At 43.6% G+C, this 18,253-nt stretch overlaps 1 protein-coding gene across 15 annotated transcripts in view; it reads right to left on the minus strand.

The window, feature by feature from the left end:
- The window catches only part of BCL2L11 (BCL2 like 11), a 73,474-nt gene that overhangs the window by 26,349 nt on the left and 28,872 nt on the right, over positions 1–18,253 (minus strand). For 7 of the 15 annotated variants that reach the window (XM_017549844.2, XM_017549840.2, XM_017549835.2 and 4 more), the window contains one exon: positions 18,125–18,234. In XM_017549844.2, coding sequence (XP_017405333.1) covers positions 18,125–18,234 — 110 coding nt within the window. Of the gene's footprint in view, positions 1–330; positions 4,699–14,964; positions 15,090–18,124; positions 18,235–18,253 lie in introns of those variants that run through there. The other 8 variants (XM_017549843.2, XM_017549839.2, XM_017549838.2 and 5 more) reach the window with 3 other exon arrangements.

Below are 18,253 nucleotides of genomic sequence, written 5' to 3' on the forward strand. Positions count from 1 at the left end.
AAGATGGCTGTGCAGCTGCCATCAACACATGCAGAGCCGGCTCCTAGTACACCTCCCCTTCCCCCACACTCCCCACCCAAGTGCTGAGTCACGTCTGAGTATGCAGTCAGAATACTTTGCTAGCAGTCACACCAGCCACATCAAAACTTTAAAGACTGGTTTGCTTTTAAGTGTACTGCACAGATTAATCTTCGAGCAAAAATAAATAAGAGCTACACACAGCTACGTTTTATGACTGATAACGGCAGATGTGTGGGCATGTACATGTTTGTATATAATTTCAGCTGTTTCTCTGACATTTTGTGCAAACAAATCAAGCAGCTCAACAAAACTAGTTGAAAGTTTTATTTATATAAAATTCATTAAGAACATAAAAGATTGAGTTTCTTTAAAAATCTGCAGTTATTTACAGCAGTATTGCACAAGTAAAGTGGCAATTACCCTGTCAAAATTCATCAGTGCAAAACACAAGTAAGCCAGGGAAACTGCAATACAAATGCTACATATGCTGGGTCCTAGAAAACAGGTTAGTGATGGATCAGTATACAGACAGATCAGTGCTATTTATAAGTGGGTACCTGATGAGTTCCGATACAGTAACTAGTGGTCACAGAATCTGGACATAAAACATAAAACAGCTTCTACAGTCCGAAATTCCCAAATAAAAGTAGTCAAGTTACTTAGCTGGGAGCTTGAGGATGCTTCTAACACACAATGCTGTTTAGAGTAGACCCTAATTGATTTAGCGTCATGTGTAGACACACCCCCAAACACACACGTGTATGTGAGTGGACACACACAAGCACCAGGCTAAATTAGTAGGGATGGCAGAACCACCTGCATGGAACTACCAAGAATTCTTCTTAAAGCTTCCATTAGCTTTCACATCTTGACACCTAGTCCAGTGGGGCCCTAACCTCCCTTGAAGGAGATGGAGAATCGGAAGGAGGGCGTTGACCTGAAGAAGCAGGCTGACCAAATGCAGTGAGCAAATGGGTGGGGTGTGGGGAGGACTGTACAGTGAATTAGCTCCTGAAGACGATTTAGTCCAACCTCAAAGCATAGGAAGTCACACAGCAGATGGGGGAAAACCCAACTATTCACAACCCCTACTCAGAAGGGGTTGGTGGCCCAAGGTGGTCCTGAGGCAGGAGCCACCAGCCCCACCTTGTCCCCTTGTGGGGCCCAGTCCCAGCCCTGAACAACTGCAAGGCAGCACCTCTGGAAGTGGCACATTTTTATTTTTTTTTAAACACTGAGTTTTCAGGGATAAATTTTCAATAGAAAAATCTTTCCCACCTGCTGATAATACTTTGATTTTGTTTGTTGGTTTGTTTTCCTAAAGATAAAGCCTGGAGTCAGCAAAATTTGCTTGTATGAGAAGCTAGCTGCTTTGGAACAAACAGAAGGTTGCTGGGTATTTCTTGGGGTAGATTTTTGTAGCCTGCCAGATTGAGTTTCTCATTGGCATCAAACATACCCTTCATTATAAGGGCAGCAAAGCCCAAGAATTGAAACCCACTTGACTGGAAATACCAGGACCCAAAGCTGGAGAGCCACCCTGGAGGACCATGTGGCCTGCAGTGAGGTGTCCAGACACCCCCCACACCTCTTGGGAGTTAACTTCGTGGGATGGTGGGGGCTGTGGGAGACAGGGATGTTAATACTTTCCAGAACTTAAGACATTAAATAAGCAGAAAATAAATATACAATATTTCTACAAGTTACAGCATTATGAAACAGTAGGACACATAACACAGAAAAAGAATCTACAATATTTACAAATCCTCGATTCTGAAAAAGTTTAGAAAAACAGTGATTTTTTTTTTTTTTTTTACTCATTTATGCTGTACAAAATTTTACAAGAAAGGTAAAGGAAACATAATTGCACACAGACATTTGGCTCAGTTCATAAGTAAAATATGACCTACTAATCTAATAAATAGTCACAATATATACATTAAGAAGGGGAAATGGCAGACAATTTTATTCCACTGTTTTTTCTTTTTTTAATTGGAAGGAATTTTAAACTTGATTTCTCCACAACCCCCACCCCCAAATTTCTTGATCAACTTGTTTCTGGGAAGGACATCTGAAGAATAACTCATGAAGCTATTTTGTATGTGTTTATTGCATTTGTGTTAAGTCACAGGACACTTTTTACAAACCTCACATGGGGAGAGGTTGTCAAGGCACAAAACCCGCATTAAGTTTCCAAAAAGGGGATTTAATTATTTTTTCTACAAAAAATTTTTAAAAAGGTAAAATGTATACCCATGGGAGGCATACTTTCTGCACAGAGGCATCTTGATAACCAGATACATACAGTACAGAGACATCCAGTCATCGCTTAAAGTTCCGGTGCCAACAGCCTGTTCTTTAATGCTCCTACAATTCATAGAATCTCTAATTTCCTCAGGAACTGTTTCCACAACCAGCCTGGAGGCCGTGGTGCACATGGCCCCCGGGCAGCACTGGGCAAGGCCTCCGGCGCCTGGCCCAGGGCTGCCCCCACCGTGTGCTCCCAGGGGCTGCAGGACTGAGGAAACAGAGTAAAGTGCTCTAGTCAGGAGACTGGCACATGAGTACAGGGATCCTGGGAGGGGGCGCCCAGAACCAAATATGTCTTTGGTGTGTGTGTGTGTGTCCAGCAAGCCCACGGCTGCAATCCTACCACCGCTTATAACTGTGGGCTTTGTGTGATCCTACAAATAGGCTGGAGACACATCAGCGAACAAGCTGAGCTCCAACACAGCTTTACAAGTAAGTCAAAATCCCAAGGAGATTCTTGAGAAAAGGAAATTTTTTAAATGAAGAGTATTTGGAATTAAATCAGCTCTACCTAAAGGAAAAAGTGTATATGTATTTGCTATACATATACATACCTTTCTTAAATTATGAAGATACAAATGTTTAGATTTTTCCACCTAATTTAAATAATATGAACATGCTAGCCCTTCTATTGGGCAAAACTAAACACACTAGTTGCTGGCACTGCTGACTCATTTGAAAATTTAGTTATTTCTTTAAAAAGTTGTTTAATGATTGGAGTTTTCAACAACTGTAAGAGTTACAGAGCTCACAGAATTGCCTTCACTCCTCACTTTCACTGCTCCCTAACCTGTCTCTTTCTTGGGTCTCCCTGGGTGTCTGCTGCCTCTGAAATGACTGACCAGTGTGTGGCTGGCTTCCTTCCACTGCACTCCTAGGAGCAGGCACAGAGAAAGGACACCCTCACGGCAAGGCTGGCGGCACAAGTGGCCTGACAATATCCAACTGTCCTGGAAGAATGAAAAAAACAGACTTCTACCCGGGAGACTTCTTTTATGGTGCTGGTGGAAGTGGGCTGAAGCTTATGTTTCAAAGTGAATTTAGAGGAGCGAAGGCCAGTGGGCTCTGAGTTAGACTAAATTGTAAGAGGCCAAGCAAATGGCTGTCAAAAGCCCTGTCCCAAGCCTGTGCCAATTCCCATGAGGGCATGAGCTGGATGCTGCAGCTGGACTCTGCTGTATTGGGCACGATGACCCTCTGGGACCTGATGCTGACAGTGCATCCTCTGACCATGGGAAAGCCTGCACCAGAAAGCCAGCAGCACAAAGGGCACGGCACTTAAGTCTGCTGTTATTACTGCTATTGCCTCCTCTTCAGAATACTTCCAAATAACATGCCCATCAAAATGGAACAAAAACCAACACCAAATGCTTCCCAGTCAGCTATTAATAGATCGATTGAACTGTGCATGATACAGGCAGATATTAACTCTTGTTCTGACTCAGTTTCACTTGATCATGAAAATACACTGGACCAAATCTATGCATCTGAGTCCAGATTGGAGGCGCATCACAAAGTGATGAGGAAAGACACAAAAATAGTCTGAAATTTTGCCACAGATGCAACTGAATTTATAAAGCTACGTAAATATTTACAAATGGGACTGGCATATCAATGCAGGCTGACAACAGACCCTCTGCCCTTTAATCAGTTCCATTTCAAAAGAACTCTTTTGGTATTAATAAAAATAATTTAAAAAGGTCAAAGAGGCAATAGTAGGGAAGGGAGGGAGTATATCACACCCTCTCCCTGTTTAAAAATTCTGTACAGTAATCTCTAAAAATAAACTAAGGCAGCTTTATAAGTTAGCTGGCTCAGTTTCTACTGCAGAGTTTACATAATCCTCTGAGAATAGGCAATAGGTTCTTAAAATTTTAATACAAAAATCATTCACAAGTTGGTTAAAAAGTTTCATTTCCTTTTTGACAAACCTGTTCTCATTAAAGAAGGTGAGGGGGAAGACACACTGCATGTAAACACCATTCTTACACAAAATCCTGCTCTAAAAAACCATGGTTTGTACATTAAAAAGCCAAGAATGCTCCCTCCTTTACATTCACAACAAACTTCCATTAGAAATTCTGCTGCGTGGTGATAAACAGAAAGGTCAAGTCCCCATCCAGCCCAGTGTTTTCTGAACACGTCACCTGCCCCTCCACGAGAGAACCGCTGGCTGCATAAGAATGGCACCAGGAGACTGTGGCACTGGGGCTTGTTGGTCTGAACAAGCGAAATGTCTGCACGTATCTCGGCTCCACAAAGAACCCGTCAATGCATTCTCCACACCAGGCGGACAATGTAACGTAACAGTCGTAAGATAACCATGTGTGGGTGGTCTTCGGCTGCTTGGTAATTATTCAAAAATACCTGCAACAACAAAAGGAAAGCTTCTTAGTTTCTCCCTAATTTGGGGGTAGGGAGGGGAGAGTGCCCATATTTAAGTGAACAACCAATCCCATCTTAATCAACACGAAAGGCTCCTCTTCAAGAGCACTGTCACTAAGCAGGATTCTTCCCTGAGATAACGAAGAAAACTCATTTCCTTTCCCTGCCTTCTAAAGGGGAAGACATCCCTGAAGGGCAGGCATACAAATGATTTACTCCTAAAAATAGAAAAAAAAGCACCCAAAAGAATGTTTGGAAAATTCAAACAGGATGTAAGAAACTATCTTACCACCCACGTTAATTGACATTCAAACATGCTGCAGATTCCCCATGGGGTGAATTTCTGGTAGCTGTAATTTATTTCAGAAACCAGTGATTTGGAATAATCTGCCCTAAAAAGCTAAATAAAGTGGCGCAGTGATTCGCCATTGTGCCTCTGGCGGCTAGGCTGTGATAAACACTGTGACCCAGAGGGGTGCCTATGGTCACAGACACAGGCAATGTCAACCCCTATCCTCCCACCCTCCCAGTGTGGGGAGGAAAGAGTAATTCAGAACATAAAAAAGCCTCTGTGCCAATGACCAGCATATGTTTGTTACAAGCTGTGAAACTGTTCAAAAGGAAATCACCAGCTTATTCAATGCTTTCAGTGTCCTCAGGTCTTCCGAAGCACCCACCTTCTGGTTCTAATCCATTTTGTGGGTAGTGCAAGGTATCAATTCGGAGTCGCCAAAGGTGGCAACACAATACATCAGCCTCGATGCCACGAGCTACAACCTGGTTCACTGTTCAAGTCTGAAATCTGCCGTGGCCATTTCTTAATGACTAATCCACATGAGACCGGGCTACGTGACTGTCTCTCCACAAACCCCCTTCTCATTGGGTACGGGATGCCTCCGACACACCGGCGCGGGAACCACCGGCCATGAATCAGACTGAGACAACTGTCCCCTCAGACCCTGAATAGCCCCCACAGACACCAGCTGCAGCTGCAGCTCCACTGTTTACACAGGCTCTGCCGCGCTTGTTTGACAGAATGGGATTGTGATAAGGCCAGGGCATTTCCCCTTTTCCTTTCCATAACAAGATTGGAGGAAATCAGCTTTATGTAAGCGATTCCTGTAGAGGCACTCTGTAACCACAGTCTGTGATTTTTATCTGTTTTACACAGAAGATTGCTTTGTTTTGATTTAACTTTCAAAATTACTTTGCTGCCTCTGTGTGAGAATAATTTAGGGGAAGGTTAATTTTAGTGTAGACTTATATTAATAGGTTGAAAGAGACTTATTCAAAATAAAACCACAACTTACCAAAATGAAGAAAGTGTATGCTATGATGTGCTAAGTAATCAATTCAGGCAGAGAAGTTCTGTGCCAATCTGGTGTCATTGCCATACTCAGCATGGCCAGAAAATGGGGCTGACTGGATGTTCACAGTCAACAGGGGACTGGGTCATGTGAAGGGCAGACCCCAACTGCTGACACTTGGGAAGTTTCATATTCCAGCACTGGCGGCATCCGAGGGAAGAAATCTCCCACTCACTCTTTGAGGACAGCAGGAGGCCGTGACCAAGCTTAAGTAGAAGTCACTTCATGAGAGAATCTTTCCAAGTTTCTTAAGAGTTCTGCTTATCTTAAACGTAAAGGATACAGGGTGTTCAAACACATGCTGGAGAGGGTGGGGAAGATTCAGGAAACTTTGGCAAAAGGAACACCTGATCCCTGACCCATGAGAAGATGCTACAGCATTTCCAGTCTGCAAGGGCACAAGGATGCCTGCCCTCTTAGACAACGGGCATGACAACATGGCATACACTCTTAAGCTGAAAGGCAATTGCTTTTGGATGACATTCAACAGAGGAAGCCATTACCACTGATTCAAAGAGCCATGCCAGCCCAGAAAGCACTTGACAGCTGGCACGGCCGGCTGGAGCTTCTGTTGGCTCGAAGCATACACCCGTCCTGTGGAAGACAGCTGGAAAATGGGCAGACTGGCTGTCCTCTAATACCTGCAGCCATAAAAATTACTGTGGCTTATGGCCGGGACCTGGGTGACACTAAACTGGGGCAAGTGGCCAAAAGTTGCAGTGGGGTGAAGATGTAGAACTAGGACTGATGGCTCAATGCTGCTCAAAGCGCCAACAGCTTCAGCCAGCTACAGTGAGATCTCCCTCTGATCTAGATACGTGAGGAACGGCTGCTACAGTTCAGATCCTAAACAAGGGCCTTTGGTTTTGGGGTGGCGTTAGGGGTCGGGAGGGAGTCTGAAGCAATTAGAGAAAGCCCCTTAAGATGGAATGCACTGGTGAAAGGTCAAAGTAAGGGCATACCCAGTGGCTTCTGGACAGGGTATTACGTCAAAGATGGAACTGCAAATTCAGGACTAAAAATGACAATCCCTGCATTATTGGGGAGCTGTCAGTTAAAGGCAAGTATGACACTAAGACTGAGCTAAGCAATGTCGTTTGCTGTGTGAGTGGTCCCTTGCATTTGATGTGGGCTAAGACAATATACACCCCTAAGAGAAGCCTCCACAGTGATGCCTGGACCATCTTCCTGAGACCTGGTGTGTCTGCAGAGCTGGCCTTCCACCTCGCATCCAATTAAGACTGCATCTGCTACAGTGATTCTCAATCAGATGGAAGAGATATCTATGAATCAAAAGTGCATTTAAGTTCTGCCATGCCTAGAGTGGATAATACAAAAAAGACATATTGTCTTTCCTGACTAAAAGCATTTCTAAAAAAAAAACTAAAATAAACACCATCAGGGAAGACATTCTACTCCCTCCTGAAACTTCTGGGTGTCCTCCTCTTCATGGGCTGAACTGTGTCCCTTCAATTCATCTGTTGCAGTCCTAATCTCCAGGACCCCAAACTATGACTGTAGGTGCAGATGGGGGTCATCAATAAGGTAATTAAGTTAAAATGAGGTCACTGGGGCAGGCTCTAATCCAAGGTGCCCTTGTAAGAGACAATCAGGACACAGAAACCCACCAGGGAAGACCATGTGAAGACAAGGGGGATGATGGAGGCTAAGTCTGCATCATGAGCACAGACTTCCAGCCTCCAGAACCGGGAAAAATAAATTCTTATTGTGTGAGCCACCCAGTCTCTCTGGAACTCTGTACAGCAGCCCTAGCTGACGAACACACCCTTTCACTGATGCTTATCTATAATCCTCAGTCTTTCACCTTTTATGTGAAAATAATCCTTTTTACAGAGTTGGGTAACTGTTTTAGTCTAAATTGCAAAAATACTTTGGAAAGATATAATAACTCATTTGGGTGAAGAAGATTATTTTTAAAGACTAAATATGCTACTAAGTTACAATTTAAGTGACCATATACTACAGTTCTCTCCTCTCTCACTCTTTCTCTCCACACACACACACAACGCAAAATCACAAGTGTACAAAGAGGAGGGCCCCATCCAGTTGGGTATTGTAATCGCCATGGTCTAAATCAGGAGCTATATGAAGTCTGGGTTACCTGGAAGTAACTGCCTTTTGTGGCCATCCCATGTGTCCAGAAGATGACTCCTTCAACATTCACAACCTTGTGTGTCCCTCCAGGAACCAGTTCCTGACTGCCCCTGTCCCTCTCAGGGTAAGAGGCTCCAGTGGCCCTGATGCTGGCTGGCATCATGTGGAGGGCCTGACTTCAAGGCACATGTCTGTGTACCCATCAAGTCTGACGGTGATAGCTGTGTCGCCAGTCGCCAGCACAAGATAGTAAACACAACAGTAAGGCAAGGACAATACAGGAGCAAATAAAATGAGACAGAAAAAAAGCACTGGCCAGAGAGGAAGTGGGGGGACCGGGGCAGGAAGGCACGAGGGTGAATCACCACACCAAGCTCCTAAGGAAGAGGAGAGTTTCTTGGAAAGACAAGAGAAGAATGGGCCTGGAGGTGGAGAGAAAAGCTGGGCAGAGGCAGCAAGGCCAACAGGCAGAAGGGGCCAGCAGTTCAGTAAAGATAGTTTAAATAGGGGGTATTATCAAAACCAGAAGGAAAAATTATGCCAAGTTGTAGGACTGCTCCCCCATACACTGTGCCCTCTAAGTGGAAAGGCATAAGATTCTATGTCTACAAGTTTCCTCAGTATAGACATAGGCACCCTTTCTCTGAAGATTTGAAGAATGGTCTTTGAGATGGTGTCAAGACCATTTGATAGGGAATTCCTAAATAGTTCTTCACATATCCCCGTGACACCAGATGGCACAAGCTCATCTGGGTGGCAGCTGGGGAGGAGCTGTGCCACAGGAATGCCCCAGTGTGGTTCTTGGGCCTTGCCAGGGACTGGTGCTGCCACTGCGGCAAGGAACACTGAGTGCAAGGCAGGAGCATCTTCAATTTACACTTGAGATAACCAAGGAAGTGTCAGGGAATTTAATGACACTCTAATGCCAAAATAATCGCAGCAGAACAACATTCTCTTGCTCAGTCCAGGGAAGCAGATGCTTGGAAAACGAAAGAGGGCCTGGCCCCAGGGAACTGGTCAGGTTGACCACCAGACACCTATAGAATGCAGCTTCGGATTTAGCTTCACTCTCTGGCAGAGAGAGAGGAAGGAGTCCAGCCTCTGTAAAGCTGCTTACGGCACTCCAGGCCTTTGGACTTTGTGTGTCCAAGCTTGGGGACAGAGCTGCCAAGGCCATCACTAAATGAAATGACCTAGCCCATGCTTTTTGGTCTCCACAACAACCTGAGTGCCAGGATAGCAATCCCTATGCTGTTTTGCAGCCAGTGACACAGGGGCCAGGCAAATGACTGGAGGGGCAGCACAAAACAGTGGTAGGACAGGATGGGTACTCTTGGCCCACATGAAGATGGAATGCCAGAAGCAAGACAGAAGTTAAACAAGGCCTTTCAGGCCAGCACCTTACCTCCTCAAATGCCCTGTGCCTGTGCCAGGAAGGGCTCATTGCTCCTCAGACCTGAAGGGGCCTTGTTTCAGGCTGAGCTGAGGTCACAGAGCTTCTGGAGTGAGAATTGAGAATCACGAAGTGATTCCTACAACACAGCTCACAGAACAGCCCATCCACCCACGCTTCAAAGGCAGGGCCCACACCCATTGGGCCAAAGAATTAAGTAAGTACAACACAGACACAGGCACAGCATCATTCAAGGGGGGACTTAAAAAAAAGCACAAATGTATATGACGCAATTTTTAAAAAGGCTAAGATCAGAAATGACATCAAGGAGTTATCTGGGAATCAGGGGTGAGATATGCTGCAAGAGAGCCACAGTTTAGTTAAGAGTTTCCTGGCAGTCAAAGTAACAAGGAAAAAAATGACAATCTGTCATATCAAAGCAAGCTTAATTCCTAATTCTAAGAGGCATTCAAAAAGCAAGGTATACCTAAAGAACTCTGAGATGCAAAGGAATTTAACTTACTCAAAAACTTGTTTCTTATAGAATTTAAACATTGAATGTATAAGATGTCCTGAAACTTTAAAAAATATATATATATTTAAGTGTCAACATGTTGTAGGAGACTGAATTTTGGACTGTGAGAGCAGGAAGGACAGAGGGGAATCTCTGCTCCAAGCTCAGGCAACTGAGGAAGCAGTATCTCTCTGGTTGGTGTCTGATCCCCACAGGCTGCAGAAAAGAGGGCCTGGAAGGGGCATCTAAGAGCCTGAGAATATCCAGGGGCTGTCACGGCACCTTCAGGGACACTGCTGAGTGCTCCTATAATCAAAGATGGCAGGGTGGGAGAGGGGACTAGGAGTCACCCCCCTGATTCTGTTAGAAGAATACCACCCCACTACCCATTCATAACCCAGCAGTCTAAACAGCATTTTAACTGGCAACTGAGTGACACAGAGGTCAGAGAGAAAAAGGCCCAGCATATGGTGAGCTCAATGCGGGGCTCCTCAGAAAGATCTGGTCTCTCTCCTCTTTCAGACCAACAACCACAGTCAAACTGCAGCTCAGTTGTATTTCAGCACTGGTTCCATATGCACTGCTGTTTTCAGGTGTTAGAGGAAGTTGCTGCAATACTGCCCAACCCCAAATCCACTTTCTATTCATCACCAAGGCAACAGGGATATTTGCATAGCTTATGCCTATGCACTTAGAGGTCACCACAGCTGGGGAAAGGGCACTGGGAAGTTCTCTCCCGGATGCATGGTACCTTCACCCCAAATCAGGAGAGTGCACTCCCCCAGCGCTGCAAAGCTAATGGTACTGCAGTTGATCTGCTATGGTGACAATGTGGACTTCATAAGTCAGATAAAAACTACATTTGCATAAACCAAACTTTTATTCTATTTTTGACACAACATTTCAAAGAAATTACGATAGTTAAGGCTTCTTGTGAGACTAATCCCTTCTCCAGTGAATGTCCAGGTGAGGCTGTGCACTGATGCTCTTCAGGCAGCACAGCACATCCCTCCACTTGGCAGGCCTCTAGCCTGTCAGACTCCAGACCCGGTGCTGAATAAAGTGAATAACTCCCACCCACCACTTCTGAAGTTGTCACTGTTCTATGGCCAACCACAGAGAAGACACAGATTGTTCTGACATCTGTGTGAGCCACCAGTAGTTGGAATATTAGATTCAGAGCAGAAACACACTGTTCCAAAATCTTCCAGCCTCATAAAAATGCTAAGTGAGACGTAACATAGTTTAACCACAACTAAAACCTCTCCACTTTGTTTCAGGTGGTAGAAGTCTAGTGAAGGGTGATATGAGAAGCTTATTATTTTTGAAAGTCTGCAGCAGGACCAAGCCTTAGTTTGTGTGCATCTTCGTTTCCTCTTGAAGAGATTAAAAAAAAACCCAGTTAGACCTCCTGAAGTCCCCTTCCAGGCACCTGCATCTCCTCATGGTTACATGATGTGTTAATGGCCTTGATCCAGAGCTGCAAGGCAGCCCTGCAGGTGTAGGTAGGCACCTGCCAGACAGATAAGCACTCACACGTGGTGCAAACAAGCACAAACCCTTTAGTCCAATGCCCACCCAGCCATTTAAACACACACCAGTGCCTCAGCCTCATCTCATATTTGCCTATACCCAGACACAGCACGTGCAGCAGGGTCAAACACACAACTTGTTTAAAAAGCAGTTCGAAAGTATTTAAAAGACAGACCAGCGAACAGAGTTCCTGGTATCTCCCTTTCTAAATACCAAAGACTCACTGAAAAATGTTTAAATTATAGTTCAAAGTAAGAGGAAACAGAATGATGATAATAAGAATTTTCTAGCTCCATCTCTAAATGTTCTTACTTAATCTTCACTACATGCCTAAAGGATAGACCAGAAAATGGGCCTCCTAAAAGTTAAGGGTACAGCCAGGGTACTAGGTCTGACCCCAAAGTCCCCATACTTCTCTGTGAGCTGTGTTTGCCTATAAGATCACATTCTGGCCTCAATGAGCAACAGAATGCCCCTGTTTGGAAAACCAGCAATCCATAGTCCACACAATCACAGCCACACGTTCTCCTGAAAGTCTGAGGGGAAGAACCAAGGAGCTCATCACCTCTGGCCATTGCACTTGTGGGATAGAAATGGTGTGGTGTGAAACAGGCAAGGAAGGCTCCTAAACCCAAACACTGAGCTGCCTCCCCTCCAGCTCTAAGGAAAACGCTTGCTGAACCTGAAAACTGTGCCACTGATCAATGGCAGGTATCAATTTATCTAAGCTCCTCATGACTGCTTTTGTTATGAAAATTGACGTTTTAGAAACTCATGTGAGTGAAGTGTGGGGGCAACCTATCATTGCATATATTTAATAACTGATATGCAGATTTCCACAATTCTTTTCACAGCCAGTAACAGAAAGCAATTTATTTTACTAAATTCCAACATTCAATTAATGAAGGCCTCAAAAGAATGCCGAGAACACACATCTCTGGGTTTGTGTTCGGTTTGTGCAATTACCGAACAGGCTAAACTTTAGTCCTCGCCTTTGTACATTATTCCCAGAAGAATGACTATCATTTATAAAAACGAGAATGAGATAGCACTGGGGATTTCACTTCTCAAGAGGGGGAGCATATAAGTATTTCAAATTTATACACAGTATAGGAAAATGCTAATGTAATGACACTTACATTAAATTCTTTCCATTAAAACCAGTCTGCAAGCCACCTTCACAACTCTACTTTGATTCAAGGCTAGACTGGGTCTACATGCATTTCAATCAATTCATGTCTGCACATGCTCTGGACAGAGAAGGAAGTAGGCAGTGTAAACAAAAGATCACTGTTTCGCGTGATCAAACAATGAAAGGGTTTTCATTCACTGCCTGCCTCATCTGGAGAGCAGATTCATGTGCTGCTGTCCACCGCTGCCCACCACCAGGACATGCGCAGGTCACTGTTAGCCAAGAGCAGTCTGCCTGCATTCAAAGTGACTTGAGTTGGACAACCTCACTGCAAAGAACTTAAGAAGCCACAGAAAGTAAACGACTCCAGCTTCAGTATTAGGGGTGGTGGAAGGGATGGAGGGGAAAGAGGGGAAGAATGTTGGTTGCAGAATGGGTCCAGTTACTCCAAGAGCCTAAGCATTACATTCCAAGGGCTTCTGACTGCAGCCCTGGCCATGGTCAAGACTCCCATCCAAGTAGACACTATCCTTCTAGTACCTGTGTTCCACACCTACAGAGGATCGCAATCTACACTTGCTGGCACTGCATGCAGCAGATGAACCAGCACATGCTCTAACACAGTTTGGGTGATGAAAGAAACTGGCAACAGCTACAGAAGAACAGTTCTGGCTGTCTTGGGATGATGTGCCCACCCACAAGGAAGAGAAGGTGTACAAACACTGTTCCACTCAGGTAAAGGCAAGCTGCTCACCTCCTCACAAATTCCAAAATAAAGACTTAGCTTCTTAAAGAACTTCTCTTCCCTCCCCCCACTATCTTCCCTGTGCTACCCAGTCTTTACCAATAGCTTCCCCACTCTCCACTAGGAGTCTCATAAGCTTGGAGTCTTGTAAGAATGCCCTGCAAAGCAGACTTGCATAGGAGGAGCTGAGAGGGTCAGCAGCCCCCTGGCCACATTCATTCAGCAACAAATGCCTTTTAAGAGCTCCATCACCTCCACAGCCCCTGGGCTTTGTCCCACAACTGGTTCTCCCTGCGCCTGCACTACTGGTGCCTCCTACCAAATCTTTAAGAAACTGATAGCAAGGGGTAGGGAGATTGGGGAGGGATAACATTAGGAGAAATATTTAATGTAGGTGGGTGGGGGGATGGAGGCAGCAAACCACTATGGCATGTGTATACCTATGTAACAATCATGCAAGATCTGCACATGTACCCCAGAACTTAAAGTATATATATTTTAAAAAAAAGAGGCTGAGCATCAAAATAAATATTGAGAGTAATGGATTGTAGTCCATTGAATAAAACAGGAATCCATGAATCCAAGTTGGTACACTAAATAACTATATAAGGGAAAAAGAAAAGCTCTTTGTCCTTTATAAGCTCTGTCCTTCTATTACAAATGGAGAAGTACTAACTTCACAGTGGAAGACACCATCTTGGATCGAAGTGAACCTCATCAGTAACAGGACAAATGTACGTGGTGTGCCTCCTGCTGTACCAAACTGAGGACAGACACATCACCTCTGGAGCACTTCTGTCAGGAATGCAAAAAGTGAGTCTCATCATGTAGAAACAACAGATAAATCAAATTCAGGGAATCTGTAAATTACAACTGCCGTGATCCTTAAAAAATGTCACTGTCATAAAAGACAAAGACAGAGGAACAGTTCCAGATTAACAGAGCCAGAGCTAATACACCTAAATTCAATGCGTAATCCTACATTGGCTCGAGTCAGAAAATATGGTTTTTTTTTTTTTTTCCCTGAGAAGGACATTGTTGGGACAATTGGTAAAATTCGAATAAGGTACATAGATCAGATAATAGTTCTGTAACACTATTTGCCAATTTTGATAATTACACTGTGGTTGCATAAGGGATTACTCCTATTTTTGGGAAATACACACTGAAGTATCATGTCTGCAGCTTATTCTGAAATAAATTGTGCACGTGTGCAAAGAGGGAAAACATTAAAACAAATGGGGCAGATATAAAAGGGTGGTTCTTTGTGTAATTCTTGCAACGTTTTTGTAAGTCTGAAATTATTTCAAAATAAAATTACCAAAATCCTCTGTAGTAGTAAAACTCCAACTGAATAGAGGAGTCAGGTCATTCAGCCAGGCAGGGTCATCTGGGAATGGCACAGCATCAGAAGAGAAGAGGGGACATGCACTGGGACTTTGCGCTCACCTGTGCCTCTCTCACCTCCTCCTTCAAGGATTCAGCCTCCACAGCTCCGTCTCAAATGCTTCCCCACTGCCCTTAAGTGGACTGAATACATGACAACTACACGACAACTTCCTCTATTTCTCTAACTGGAAAAACGGGAAAATATCCTGTCAGGCTTCGCAAGGCTCATGGTAATAAAAGACTAACACTTTAGACAAGGCATTGTAATAGCATTAAGCAAATAAAGACAGTCAATATTTAAAAGGCTAATATTCATCCTAAAGCAGCGTAGTGAGGTACACTGGCTTGCCAAGAGAAGATAATTCCCTTGTGAAGACAGCAGGTAATCTGAATTCATTATTTCCCAAAACAGCCTCCCATTTCCTCCCCGGATTTCTGCCCCCAATATTTAACACTGGACCATTAAGTGTGATTCCAGACAATGGACTGTCTTAAATTTAACAAGTATCAAGACGGGTGTCTGTGGCTTTGAAGGTCACTGTGTCACTATCCAGAGTATTATCCAGTGTTTTGAATAATTTACAAAATCTGAATATATTTGTCTTTTTTTCAGAAAAATTGGGTTATAACCTAGAATCTCTACCTACTCCTTCCACCCAATATCCCAGCATACTAAGAAGGCTTAAGTCCTTTAATTATTTGTGACTGTATTTTTGCATTGAATTATTTAAGATAGGCAAAATAAGATGGACAATGACAAAATCTCATAAATACTGCAATCAGCCAAATTTATTTTACCACCAAAAGCATGGGAACAATACGTTGCATCTCATTGGATACACAGACATGACCATCTTAACCATACACTTGAACATTAAACTGTGAAATGACATTGGGAGAAGAGAAGTCAGGAGGCAGGCTATGAACCTGTTAGGTGCTGCCATTGCATCCTCAACAGAGAGGCAAGGTAACAAAGACAACCCGGCAGCCTAGGTTTCATTGGCATGTGACTCAAACTATTCCCCACCTTGACAGCCTTCGCAAGGGGATGGCTGGGGACTGGGAGGCACTCTAGTCCCCATGTGAGACTTAGCCCATGTCTTGTCACTGATCACTCATGGAGGCCATGAAGGAGGTGTACCCACAAGGTCCATCTGGGCAGGACCACAGGAAAGCCTTGTGGAGTCATGCATTCATATTGCATGGTTTAAACAGAAACTTGTATAATATCCTTAAACACATCCAGCCCTGTGGTCAAAATCACTAATAGAATCCCCGAGAATGTGCGAGCTCATCTCAGTACCCAGAGCTCCTGGCAGCAGGGAGACACTGTGGGCACCAGGCAAGGCCTACTGCAGCCTGGATCTCAGGCAGCCCCATCTAAGGCAGATCCTGCCCCAAAGGTGTCTACAAAGCCCCTTCCAGACGGGAAGAAAACAGGACAAGGGGATAGTCAGTTTATAGTCCAGGTTTGGAGGTGTTTCCACACCCATCAGAAATGATCTGTCCTGTTGGATTTTGGACGCAATCCCAGAATCGGGACTTGAGTGTATTCACTTGCTCTCTTAAAGGGACCCATTTCCTCCCCACCTCCATCCTCAATACACTGTTGTCCCACTTCTCACCAATTCTTTCTAGTCAACCAAGAGACAGCCACATCCAGTCACATACAGGAACACCGAAATCCCTTTAGGAAAACCAAGGCAGAGGAACTGGAGGGAAGGGTAACTTCAGTGACATTATAAAACCAACCAAACTTGCAAAAAAAATTACCATTTCGGATACAGGCTGGAAAGGAACATACGTTCGGTGAACTGGTTTATGTCAGGTGGAGGATGCCAAGAGTTTTGCCAGCTAAAGACAATATTTTAAGAAATTCTTAAGCCCATCAATGTCACATTCCCATTTTACAACAGAATCATTACTACAGCACACTCCTCAAACACACACCTCCACAGAAAGGTAGGAAAATCTGATGTGTATTTTAAAACATCCTTGCCTCTTACAGAAATTCCATACTGAAGAATTGACTCTTTTGTAACAGGAAAATGTCTCTATATTTGTCTAAAAAACATTGTACACAGACAGAAAAATAATAATTCAAAGGTAAAATCCATTTACATAGCAACAGTTAACTAAGCATGACCTCCCCCAGAAAACAGATTAAAAAAAAAAATCTTTAAGAGGTACTTAAGTGAAACAACAATGTTCAGAAAAAAAAATAGAGCTAGAAGAGAAGTGCTAAGAATTAATGATATTAACAATTGTAACACTGTCCACAAAATAAGAATTAGTGTCTTCCTTTTGGATGAATCAACTGAGATACCTTTATATGAGGTGTTTAAAACTCTGTGAACAAGTAAATTATACTATATCACACATTTGCTAGTAGTGTGCCCTTTAGCGGAAGTAGTCACAGCTGTTTCTAATGGTACTCACTCCTGGAGTTAACGCCTACACATTTAAAAATGTCTCCCATGTGAAAAAGGTGTCCAAATGATCACCTATATTGCCCCCAGGTAAAACAAACACAAAAAACACTGCTTCTACTTCTAACTACAGAAGATGACAGAGGCTAAAATGTTTTAAAAATCAAGAAAATAGCTAAAAATAAGTGGCAGTCAATTATCCACAATATAGTTTTTACAGCCCAAATTACAGGCTATTGATTAGTGGCCTTCTAATATATTACAATAACTAAATGTCCAACGACAGCAATGGCTCTGCAAGGGCAATGGCTCCCTGCTCTTACCCGGGTCGCCCTGCAAATTGCAGGAGAGTGTTTTACATGAGTGCTGGCATCGCTCCTGTGCGCTAAGTAACAAAAGATGTTTTTTAAAAATTTCTTTTAACTTTGACGTAAACTGCACAAGGGAAGTACAAAAACACACTACATGGATTGAAACCTATGTAAATAATATTTAGGTGGGACTCCCTCAAAGCCTATAAATAATCCCTTTTTTAGCATTGTTTTAAAGTCTGCCCTCATAAAATTCCTTTGCTGCCTCCTACTGTATTTTATTTAAGTGTCATTACTTAAACTCAGCCATAAAACAAATGAAAAATGGGAAAGGAGAAACAATGAAAGACCACAACTAGGCAACAGTATTCATTTCCAGAATTAGCATGTAGTTATGACAAGTCACTTTGTCTTTTTTTAAAAAAATACAGTGTGGAGGGGGAGGGGTGAGCAGAAAGGGGGTAAAGAAAATATCATTACCCTCCTTGGATAATAAGCGTTAAACTCGTCTCCGATACGCCGCAACTCTTGGGCGATCCATATCTCCGGGCGCATACCTGCAGGTTCAGCCTGAGATTGCCTCATGGAAGCTGCATCAGAACAAACAAA

Source organism: Cebus imitator, unplaced genomic scaffold (genome assembly GCF_001604975.1).
Source record: "Cebus imitator isolate Cc_AM_T3 unplaced genomic scaffold, Cebus_imitator-1.0 Scaffold222, whole genome shotgun sequence".
Taxonomy (NCBI): domain Eukaryota; kingdom Metazoa; phylum Chordata; class Mammalia; order Primates; family Cebidae; genus Cebus; species Cebus imitator.